Source organism: Eucalyptus grandis, chromosome 3, assembly GCF_016545825.1.
Source record: "Eucalyptus grandis isolate ANBG69807.140 chromosome 3, ASM1654582v1, whole genome shotgun sequence".
NCBI classification, from domain to species: Eukaryota; Viridiplantae; Streptophyta; class Magnoliopsida; order Myrtales; family Myrtaceae; genus Eucalyptus; species Eucalyptus grandis.
Genome location: NC_052614.1, coordinates 40,940,437 through 40,953,021, shown reverse-complemented (window position 1 = coordinate 40,953,021; position 12,585 = coordinate 40,940,437). Strand labels below are relative to the sequence as shown.

The following is a 12,585-nucleotide window of genomic DNA, read 5'->3' as shown; positions in this document are numbered from 1 at the left end:
CGTACACAAATCGCTTGTCGATTTAAGCTGTCGAGCTCGACGAGTTCTTTAATAGTCTAGTTGAACAAAAAAGTGCGGACACCCGATTCATGTAAAAACGGCTAACGCATATGAGCACCAGCAAAAGCATTCAACAATCATCAATTACTTTCCATTAAGTAAAGTCAACGAGCTTGAGCACATGGACCGACCAACGCGTGTGGCGACGAGGTTGTCCCCAGATAGATTCTAAAGGGCCGAAAGACAGGAAAAGGAAGAAAGGCAATTCCTTCCACTGATCAGCGTTGAAGCATTTACTTCAACTCAACTTGTTCTTCGATCCGAAGAAGCGACAAGTTATCAGCAACTTCTGACCAGTAAAATACAATTAATAATAAGTCTCATGAGTTGAATACTAATCTTTACTTTCTTAGGCTTTTTTCTTCAAAAATAATCGATTCAGAGCCTTAAGGACAAGTCAAGCTGACAAAACTCTTCCTGATGAGTATTCTCTGGTCGATACCCTTTTGAAGCCGACCCGTACTTCGCCATCTCTCGCTCCCCTCCGTAGCCCACGTCTCCAAGAAAGCTACCTGGGTCCTCATGGTGGTGTTGATGAATGCGAACGGCATGACTGGAGCCCGACGGCAAGCGCGCTGCAGGAGCTCTGATGGCCGAGCCTAGCTCTGATCTGCTTTTCTTGGCGAGGGTGCGCTCGAGCTTGTGCGCGTTCTGGTGGCCGCCAAGCGCCTGCGAGCTGTAAAACTTCCTCTGGCAGAAGTTGCACGAGAACATCCGAGCTACTTCGGATGGACTGCGTGGCGATGATGAGGAGGAGGACGACCGATCGAGGAAAAGCTCCAGGTTGGGCTGAGTTTTTGGTAAGCTGAGATGAAGGGAAGTGTTGGGTTGATAATTATAATCCATCGAGAGAGAGAGAGAGAGAGAGAGAGAGAGAGAGAGAGAGAGAGAGAGAGAGAGAGAGAGTATGATTGAACCAAGAACCGTGTAACTGAGGAAAGGTTTGAGTGCAAGTGATGTTACGGTTCACGGGAGCGAGAGCGAGAGAGAGAGAGATGGGTAAGAGTGGGGATGCGAAGTAGAGGGGATGTGCTGCATTATATTGGGGTAGATGATTCACTATTACTTCATCCACTGATTGACACAAGAGTAAGAAAACGATGAGTTTAAGTGAGAGTGTGTAAAAGAGAGACAAAGAGATGGGGAGATCAGTGGGGAATCGAAGGTTTTGTCGCCTCTGTTAATGGCAGCATTCGAATCCCCTGTCGGTCCATACAAAAGTTTGCGGTTCTCTCTCTCTCTCTCTCTCTCTCTCTCTCACGCGTTCTCTTGTCCTATACGAACACACACACCTATATAACCATCTAGTTTAACCCATGCATAGATGTTTCGGGTTTTGGACTAGCAAATTATATATATTTTTGCCAGATTTGCCTATGACAGGTAAAGTAGCGTAGGCAAGAGAAACAATCTTCACTTAGCCCGGACGTACAACATGATAAGAGACCAGTTTGCAATGGTCTGAAGGAGAATCCTCCAACATTGCTTCATATTTTATAGGACAAATAATTGTGTCTGCCTGCCTCTTGGAATCTTTGGGGCGGAGAGTGTTGATTTATGTCTTTGAGTTTAGAGTTTGCTTTTGTAATAATTAACTCCCTGATCCCATTTGGTAAAATTTCTTAATCTTGAGTATATTAGAATTTCTCGTGAGTCATTATCGGACCTTGAACAGAGTGACAACGTGAAAACTAAAATCAAAGTTCAGTAACTTCGGTAAAAAAAAAAAAAATGCCATGATCTACTTCAACAGTAACAGGAACGTTAGAGGATCATCAAGGCGATTTACCCATCTACACTTGATTTTTCACGTGCAGTTACAAGAATGTTTACCTAATTCATGGATTACATTGTAAATGCTATGTAATGGATTCTCCTGATTTTGCTGAGGTCGATAGAGGTTGCTCTATGTTTTAGAGGATGTGATTTTGGTAGTATAACGAAAATTGGGTGGTCACTTAGGACACTTAAAGATGTCCGATATTTGAGTGATTATGTCTATCCTTCTATCAGTTATGCTGTAAGTTGGAAAGAGTTGTTAAAAGATACAATGATTTCATTGACGACTAAGGTAAGAAACATGGTGAAAAGAAAGGAGCTGAAGAGGCGATGTGGTCACATGACTTTGTTGGAGGAGTGGAGCGTTAAGTGAAAATTAGATATATCACTAGAAAATTGAGTTCATTGGTTACTGAAATAACTGTGTTAGATATAGCCTATCCGAAGAGGATAGAATCATAAAGAAGCTTCTTGTGGTGGAGAATCCTATAGAAATGTGGACCAAGTTCATTCCTCTAGAGAAATCTAAGTTCAGCTTTGGCTTGATAAATGTCTGTGATGGTTGAGCGCCTGTCGAGGTGTTGGGAGAGCTAACATGCATGATAAGTATTGTGACTTGGGTACGAACATTGAGCTAAGGTAGAAAATTGTCAAATCACATCTTGAATTTAAGCCCGTGAAAATAATATGATCTAAGTAGCAATTCCAAAATTCAAATAGAAATTATGGTTTGACGTCCAAATAAGTAAGAAATTATTAAACACTTCCAACATTAGAGTTGGATGCCTAGTTTGAGTCGGCAAGTCAAAGAAAAATATGTAAAAACAGAATCCTACTAGGTTATTTCACACTTGAGCAAACAATATAAATGATAAAGTTTTCTCTTTGTGAATTTTCTTAGTAAGTTAGGGCTGGAAAATATTTGCACAATTAAGCAATTATAAACTCGTTGATTTCTTTGATAATTTCTTCTTCTTGCATTAGATTTAATTTGCAAGATTCATTAATTTTCGTGTTATTTTACAATGCGTACTGTGATTTTGAGTAAGATATATATGTTACCTTGACACATAGTTGGTATAATTTATTGGAGGAAAATGACATTACAGAGGTCATAATCTTTATACAACACTCACTTCAGTATCATAATTTTCTTTTCTCAATCACTTGAGTGTTGTAATAGTAAAATAAAAAATCAATCATTGCCATCGACATTTTTTGTAGCCAGAGAATCCAACGTAACAATATTTTAACGTGAACCGTAGGTGATTCATCAACAAAGTGAAGTCAGCAAAATCAGTAGTACAAATGTCATGCATCACTTTTCTCTCCCCCAAATTAACAAATTGGGTTTAAAATCGTTGTGTTCTTCGAATCCTAACCCAACAGCCAATGAAATGGGGTAAACTTAGACGCCGAAATTTGCAATGGTGAGTAAGAGCTGGAAACGGTTCCACAAAAGATCTCTCGATCGTCGAAATTGACGTAGTAATTGAAGAGATCCGGGAGCCAGGAGATGCCGGAGAAGGGCAAGATGACGGTGGACCACGTGGCTGACATCTTATCAGATTTCTTGAGGTAGCGGCCGTAAGGATTCTCCTTCAGATCCAAGTAAAAGAGCTTGTATTCAACTTGTAGTGTCTTGCACATCAATTCGACATCATTCCTCAACACCTCCTAACTCCACCTGAACTCCCCTCCATTTCCACCCGCCACAAAGGCCCTCGTCCTACAATCACACCCTGCCCCAAAATCCCGACAAAAATCAAGCAGATTTCAATTTTCTTGGACCCGATGGTTGTCTTGGGACGGTTCAAACGAAATTTGCCAGGCCCAGCGGAGCCATAGCGCTAAGGATAACACCGAGCCAGCGAAAGGGATCGTTATAGTCAAAAGTGCTAGGCCATCTCATTTTTTTGACATTTTGGACTTAAACTTCAAAAAAAAAAAAAATACCACGTCGGACTTAAAGTTTAAGGAGAAAAAAAGTCAAGTAGGACAAATCGCTGGAAAATATCGTAGGACGCACTGAAATGATCTATTTTTTTGCTAATGTGATGTTCAAGAAATCAAAGAAAAGATTTGCGACACTTAAACGAGCGTCGGAGTCTATCTAAAAAAATAACTCCTCCCGACAAAACTACAAGAACCTGCGTTTGTAGGAATCTCTCTCCTCTCTCTTTATCGGTGGGTATTAGTTAATGCATAAAAAAATCGAGAATGACTGAATCAAAGCACATGGCCATCAAATTTGGAACAGTAGAGTGGCAGACAAACGAAATCCAAAATATTATTTTTTTCCAAAGTCATTACAATATCGTTCCCATCATTGTCCAGTCATTAATAAAACCATCTTGATTAAGAAGTTTGATTAAATCTGCATTAAGATCAAAGGAGATCGGCTATGATTGCGGCGATTACTGTTCCTCAATCGCAGACAACACACATACTGCCAAACCTGCTTGTTGCTGTTAACTTGCTGATCTTCAGTTTATCTTTTTAGTCAACATTGGTATCAATTCAAGGTATGGAACACTTATTCCTTTTGCTATACGCAGGTCGATTAGATTTCTTAATGGGGCGTGTTCCCTTGTATCTTGACATGCCGAGGGACATGGAATTATGTGTTGATCATTAAGAGATAGATAAGGTTCGTGAAGTGATCGGTGCTTTCCTCTTAGTTTATTGTGTGGGCAATGCCACCCACCGGGGAGATGTTGCTTGTGCTTTGAATCTACGGATTGGGTGATCTTCTACGTTTCGGAGATTTAGATTTTCGAATTAATCTTTCTGGCACATCAACGATCAAATTGAAAATATTAAATAGCCCACGTTACCAATAAAATTGAGATCCTCTAAAGTTGTCAAGTAACTTTACTGTATAAAATTACCTTTTAATTGATTTACTTGCTCTTACATATTGCGAGACATTTACATACCCCAGAAAACCCTAATTTCTTCTTATTCTCTCTCCCCACTCCACTTTCCTGCACCATCTCCCCACCATGTGCTATTATTGCTCCTCACCGTGGAGTCCTCGTTGCTAGGATGCAAGTATAAATTGTGTTAAAAAAGTGTCAAATCGGAAAATTGATATGATGCGAAATAGTTAATATATCATAATTGACCCATAACTCATTAGCTTAATTTTTTGACTGAAGATGAGTCCAACTTGATATGTAGTTGGGCTTGGACCTAAGTTCTCTCTTAGCAATCTCCCCAAGTGAATGTAATAGGTTTCTACTATGTGCTTGCAACAAATGATATTAGAGATGACGGTCAATTAGTGAGCCCCCAATCTATTCATGTGTTTGGTGAATATTGTAAGGAATGAATTTGACGAGAACACGGTGGCAATTGTGGTGTAACAACACAGGCACAATGACAAACTTCATGGTTTGGTCCAGAGAAAGTGACCAAGGTTGAAATTGGGTGTTGATGGAAATTTAAGCAGAGATATTTTGATGTAGAATGATACTTGGATTAAGGGAGAGTGGACCTAAACACTAAGCTCACACTTGATGGGGATATTGCTAAGGCATTAGAGAAATCCTAAATCTGAGAATTGTTGGTGGTGCGGAGCAATTGATATATTTTAGCTAACTCATAACTCATTAATTTAAGCTTTTGAGTGAAAATTGGTCTAATTGGATATATTGAGGATACATAGATTAAGGGAGAGACCACCAGAACACGTGTGAATTGTTTTAAAGAAATTTTATATCAAAGAATTGGTGATTTTGTAGAGCAATTAATATATCTTAGTTGGCTCTAAGCTTATTGATTTAAGCTCTTAATTGAAAATATGTACAACTGAATATGTTGACGGGCTTGGACTTGGGTTATCTCTTGGCAATCTCTCCGAGTGAAAGTATTAGGTTTTTGGATGCGCCGGCAACACTTGTGTTGCCAATACCCCAGCCTTTCTACAGAGCGATCTTGGCCAAAGTCCAATCCTCAAGCACAAATTGATTTTTGTCAACAGCTAATTTGATATGCTTTCATATTGATTTTCACTTCTCTCAGGATAGATCTAAGGTCTTGCCCATGAGGAGGAGGTGATCCGCCTCAGGTGACCCTAGATCAAAGGTCGAACTCAGGTGAGCAACCTCAGGTGTCGGAGGGGTGTCACCAGCCTTGTGATCAAGGCTTTGGAAAAGGGTTGGCGAGATCAAAGATATACTGGAGTTGGAAACAGCGCCATGGTCGATGGTGGCTACTATTTTTTTCCCTTTTTCCCCTAACGGTACGTAGTATTCATATCTTCCAAGTTAAATAATCACTATAAATACACGCAAATAGTTTTAGTACAGGCATAGAATGGTGGGCATCTGGTCATCAAAGTTACTGCCACGGAGTTGGCGGTCTTAAGTAAGAAAATGTAATAATAAACAAAAAAAAACATGTTTTTGGCAATGGATCTTCACGCTCCACGTGTTGTGCTCTTGCATGCACTGAGAATGGTCCAGGATGGAAGTAACTTGAGAGGACCCACTCCGAGCAGAGCAAACGCATCATGGCGAAGATAGACAGATGGAAGAAAAGATTCCTCTTCACTTTTTAGCTTCATCGACGTTGACGGAAATTGAAAGGCCCGGCCCGTTGTGCCGAAGGTTGTGTCACTTCACGCCCATCATCGTCCCAGGGATGACCGACATTGCCTATTCCAAAAAGTTTTAAGGTCCAATTCCTTCACATCCCACGGGAAAACTTCTGTATATCCCAACGCCTGACATGACATTCTAAATCCATGGGACTCGCATCCTTTTATCATATTTCTGTAACATGTAACAAATTGAAATCCATCTAATTTGATTTACTTTTCGTTTGATTTAGATCTTTCAGCTCATGTCTTTTTTGAATGTCGATGCTCCCTATCTTATAGTTCTCTAAAATTTGAATGATTTTTAAAACTTTCGATGTGCTTTTTTTCTCTTTGCCTTTAACCATGAAGCATCTCGCCTTTAATGATTATAGAAGAACAATTTCAAATCGGACCGATTTATTATTCCTCTAGCCTCTAGTCCCAACTAGTCAATGCTAGAACTAAGGTTGAAACAACATGCATGTAATCAATAACCCTATCATCATGTCGCTCATCTATTATTCTCTCTTTCTCTCTTTCAATCCCAATACCTCAAGTTTCTTTCTAACCATTTGTTTCGCAAAAAATAAATAATTTGAAAAAACATATTTTTCATAATAGCCGTTTGTATTGCTCACAAAAATAAATGAATAAAAAACTATTTTTCATTTGTTAGTTATTTCCAGCGATTATTCTTAGAAAAATCCTTTTCAAATCATTCGTTGTCATTGAAACAATGTCAATTTCTTTGTGAAGCACAAAACTTGCAGAGAATTCCCTCTCTGCGGTGGACCAGAAAGTCTTGTCTGCGAACAAGCGGAGCACGTTTGACATTGATGGGAGTAGAAGACGAAAGAAAGGGGAAGTGTTGGCGAGTGTGTGGCCCATGTGTTCGTTCATTCTTAGTTCCGAGTTCTGTTCGGGTTCTGTGTGAGAAGCACGACATTGAGGACCGGAGTTCGAATCTGCTTCAGATAACGGTGAGCTGGGTTGTGGGAATCGGTGGCAGACAGCAGCGCAACACAAGTTGACTCCTGCGGTACGATGATCTCTGGAGTCTCGTGGAACAAATCGGATGTTGGAAGCTGAAGTGTCACCACACTTCCGAAAGGGGGTCTTTACTATTCGGTAGAGAACTCCTTTTCACATATAGACAAATGGTGTCGGCTTGGCATAACTGTGGCCGTACTATAATTGCGATACGTCGTAATTGCGGCAAAACTTAGTATATTTGATGGGAATGGGATCCTCTGGAAGATCGACACGTTAGCACTTTGGAACTGGAGAGTTGAAGAGAAGTTTTCCTACTCTTTTTCTACCTTTTTCTCGTCCTTATTATTCCTTCTTCTTTTTCTCTCCCCATTTCTCCCTTTTCTTCTTCTCCGAATCAAATGTGCCTGATCGCCATGGCCTAATTGACCACCGCCACACCCTACTTTGCCCGCCATCGCCTCGGCTCCTCCATCAACATGCTCTCTCTCTCTCTCTCTCTCTCTCTCGTCAATCTCAAGCAAACCCAAATTTAGTGTCGCTCAAGGCAGAAACTAGTCGTAAATGGTTGTGGCCGCCGTGCATTCTGGTCTAGTCCTTAGAGAGATCTTTAAGAGGGCTAATTTAAATGTCCTTGAGCTCCAAACTTGGCTAATCTATAAAATATGTTGAGGTGAGACTAAAGTTTCAAAGCTCTAAGTTTAAAGTAGAAGATTTACTCACCACCCGAACTGAGAGCATGGCAATGTAGTCATAATCAATGAGTAACATCACTTATCATGGTCAATAGAGAGATCCACATATTATTTAAGTTTGTTTTAAGATAATGTATTCTACGCATTATTTATAGACAATTATAATCATGTGAACAATGAATAAAAACATATGCCATGAGCAAACATTCAGTTAAACACTCAAATGAACACAAATAGCATACCATGTCATGATAATGTAATCTACTTGTTATGTAGTGACAATTAATCATGTGAGCAATGAATAAAAAATTGAAGCCGTGACCAGACATGCAGTTTAACACTCAAATGAACCTACTAATCTCATGATGTGTATATACCACATAATAGCTCACCGATATATGCAGGTGAGTATCTATTCCCTCCTCATCACTTGCTATGACTCATCTTGATTAACAAGGCAACTCAATACTAACTCATGGGGATGGAATCATAAACACATCTTTGCCATGCCTCAACTCATCCGTCACAGGTGTCTTCTACATCGGCAAGGGAAAATATACCACTATATAATCCATGATGATGTCAATTCCATCCTCATTCTCATAAGAGGCTACTCAAGTAGTATCAAACAACACAAGTCATATCATATTGTGTATGAATCATAGGACTTCATGTCCTCAACCCTAGAGAGCCCGTCTTAGACAGTGAAACATTTTTCTTTTCCTGGAGTTCTATACACATACTATACAGGGGAATCGTCATAACATTATGATTTTCATGTACAATCATATCATCACAGTCTCTTGGCATTTCCTATATTAATGGTAGAAATCCAAAATCCATTTATTATCATTTTTAAACCCACAAACTCTTACTCATAAAACAATCATCATTCAATCCAAGAGCTCAAAACATTCTCACATCACTTGAGTTTATGATTCCCAATTCGCTAGTAAAAACTAAATTGTATATCAAGTTACAAGATCCATTTAAAAAAAACACTTTTCCACTAAATTGATATTACACCTAAAACGTTTAGAATTTGATCACCATGAGTATATCAAGATAATATTTACTCTCATGTCATTATATTAAGACATTTTTACACTAGATTGATATTACACTTCTTCGCAAATCTTTGAAATTTCTTCCATAACAGAGGAACTTTTCTTTTGAAGAAGATCTCCATATTTTTTAACCAAGGTTAAGCAATCATTTTCCTCTTTTTCCGAAAAATCTTTCTGTTTTGATATAAAAACTTCTTTCTTTGATTCAGAAATTCTTTTCGACGACTTTTTACGCTCATCATATATTTCTTCGAGAAAATCTTGCATTTCATCAAAGGGCTAGTTCAGAATTTCTCACCTCTTCTTCATTGGATTGAATATCTACCACTAGGTTCACTTTAGTATCACTCCATGTCTGGGGTTTAAATGCTTTACTTTTTCCTTTGGAATTTTCCTTTCTTTTTTCTTGAGCAAAGGACGATCCGACTTGATGTGGCCAGATTTCCTTTATTTGCTTTTTACCCTTGGAAGTTTCTGCCTTTTTCTCACGAAGCTGTCAAACCTTTTGGTTAATTGAGCCATCTCCTCATCTTCGTCATCTTCATCCGATGATGTTGAGTAATTAGGCTTTAGCATCCATTACTCGTCTTCTTGCGATTTCTTCTGGAGTAATCGTTGTGAGTGGAGGATTTATATGATTTGTGGATTCCCCAGTTCCAGAGACTGTTGTTGGAACAATTGTTCTTGCTGGTGAAGGTGCGCTTATGCTATGGACGACATCCCACATTGCCCGATCTGCTAATCTAATGAATGCTCTCATCTTGCATTTCCAGTAACTATAATTAGTTTCACGAAAGTAAAGAGATATTGATGCTGATTGGCCTTCAAAAACACCTAGACTAATATTGTTAACCATTAAAAAAAATTATTCCCTTAATATATAACACTTCAAAATAATAAGCATTTGATACCAATTATTGAAAATAACAACACAACCTAGAGTCTAAAAAAAACACAATCTACAAGAAGGGTGAATAGATTGATTTACACAACTTAACAATTTTTTGCGGAATAATTCAAGTTAAGTTTTGATGGATGGAGGAACAGTTTGGTAATATTAAATGCAAGATATGCTTCCATCAAATAAATATTGAAATTAGTAAAAAGATAGAAGATGTTGCATGCAGATATAATAATGGTTTGGCTGAAATCAAACCTATATTCACTAACAATCTCCAGCAAGGCTAGAATCCAGTACTAATAAAGGCAGAGCATACCTAGCTATTAGATGATCATGTTAGGACATCATCTACATAACCTAGTTCTACTCATCTAAAATACACATGAATAGTCTTTGATTATTTTGTCATCTTTTCAAACAACATAAGAGATTTTCCTAATAATTTAAAACTTTTCTGCGTGAAGGCTGGATCGTAGAGGGCGTCTACAAGGGTCGAGCAGTCAGATTCCACTTGAAGATGATCCGATCCTCGCCCTCGTTGAAGCAAGAAGTGCAAGGTGTGATTTAGTCCAAGCACCTCAGCCTGCAAAGCCGAAGATGCAGACACTGTTTGCGCGAAACCATCAATCAATACACCAAAGGAATCACGGCACACACAAGCGACTGATGCATCATGACACTGAGGTAGGTAAGCCGCATCAATATTAACTTTGATAGAGCCGTTAGCTGGTGGATACCATTGCTGATGCGAATCATGTAGATTTCTCACATGCCGTTGCCTCGTCTGACCGACTCTCCCACTGGATCGTGCGTCTACTAACGCAGATTGCACAACGTGATCAACATTAGGACGTTGCTGTCGGAACAAGAGGTTGTTTCTGGCTTTCCAGATATGCCAGAGTATAGCCGCAACTATTTCAAGCTCAGGTAAGCCGTTCTGTTTCTCAATAACAGCAACCAGCCAACTTTCTATGCGATGCACTTTTGTAAGATTATGCTTGAGGTCTATTTCTGAGTGTAACCATACATTTAAAGTCCATGGGCATAACAAAAATAAATGCTCTGGTGTTTCGGGTACCTGTGTAGTGCACATACAGCAAGTAGGGTCTGAGATAATGTGTCGACGATATAGGTTTTCTCTAGTTGGCAGGGCATTACTGCAAATTGACCACATAAAAGGTCTTAATTTAGGCATAGTAGAGAGTTTCCATATGGCATTCCATAACTTGCGAGGCGGCTGATATGATGAAGAGGCTTGGTTGATGCTGTGACATGTTTGCCGACCTCGATGTGATTGTAACAACTCTTTACTGTAAACTGTCCATTTTGTTTTCCTGTCCAGACAAGTTTGTCTTGCGTGTGCTGTGGCCGGATAGAAAGAGAAAGTATTTCATCAACTAAGTTGCTATCAAAACTCTGGTTTACGAGGGTAGTGTTCCATACTTGCTGTTCTGAAATGATAAAATCGGCAACTCGCTGTGGTTCATCTCTAGGAGCAGGGCCCCCTATTACACGCCTAGTTAGCCACTTGTCCTCTCGTATTTTGATTTGTGTGCCGTCCCCAACAGACCATAAGACTTTGTCGGCAATAGAGTCCCTTCCTAGCAAAATACTTTGCCAACCCCAAGAGGGTCTAGCACCTTTAGTAGCATTCCGAAATCCCGAGAGTGAAAGTATAGACCTTTAAGGATTCTGCTAGGTAGAGAATTTGGTTGTTGAACTAGCCGCCAAGCTTGTTTTCCTAGTAGTGCTCTGTTAAAAGCCAAAAGATCTCGAAAACCTAAACCCCCTTCATCTTTCCGTCGCTTAATAGCCTCCCAGTTCTTCCAATGTATACCTTGCTTGCTATAATCGATCGCCACCGAATCGAGCTATCCTCTTTTCAATTAACTTACACAACGTAATAGGGATTTTAAATATCGACATAGCATATTGGGGAATTGCTTGCACCACCATTTTAAGTAAGACTTCCTTACCCCCTTTGGAGATCAACTTTTCCTTCCAACCTTCGAGCTTGGAATGCACACGACTCATAATCCATGTAAACATGTCTCTCTTAGATTTACCCCAGTCTGACGGAATGCCAAGATACTTGCCAGTTTTTTGCAAAATAGGGACTCTAAGTTCACTGGCCAGATTCTCTTTCAAAGTGTTAGGACAATCAGTGCTAAAAAACAGACCAGATTTATTCCTATTCACAGTTTGTCCTGTAGCTATACAATATTCATTTAGAATAGAAGCTAAATTCTGACATTCGATAAGCTTCGCATCAAGGAAGAATATAGCATCATCAGCGAAAAATAAATGAGATAAGGTAGGACACCAGCGGTTTAGCTTAATACCTTTAAGATTGTCAATTGCCACTGCATTGTTAATTAAGCTTGTTAAGACATTTGCCATTAGGATGAACAAGTATGGCGATAAAGGGTCCCCTTGCCTCAAACCTCGAGTTGGATGAAAATAGGGTAGAGATTCACCATTGAATTTCACACTATAAGAGACCGTAGT

At 39.4% G+C, this 12,585-nt stretch overlaps 1 protein-coding gene across 1 annotated transcript; it reads right to left on the bottom strand.

Moving 5' to 3' along the window:
- Positions 1-275: 275 nt before the first annotated feature.
- Positions 276-1,050, bottom strand: LOC108958383 (zinc finger protein 2). The gene has a single exon (XM_018870643.2). It carries the CDS (start codon positions 904-906, stop codon positions 439-441), a length of 468 nt encoding a protein of 155 aa, XP_018726188.2. The 5' UTR covers positions 907-1,050; the 3' UTR covers positions 276-438.
- Positions 1,051-12,585: the final 11,535 nt, after the last annotated feature.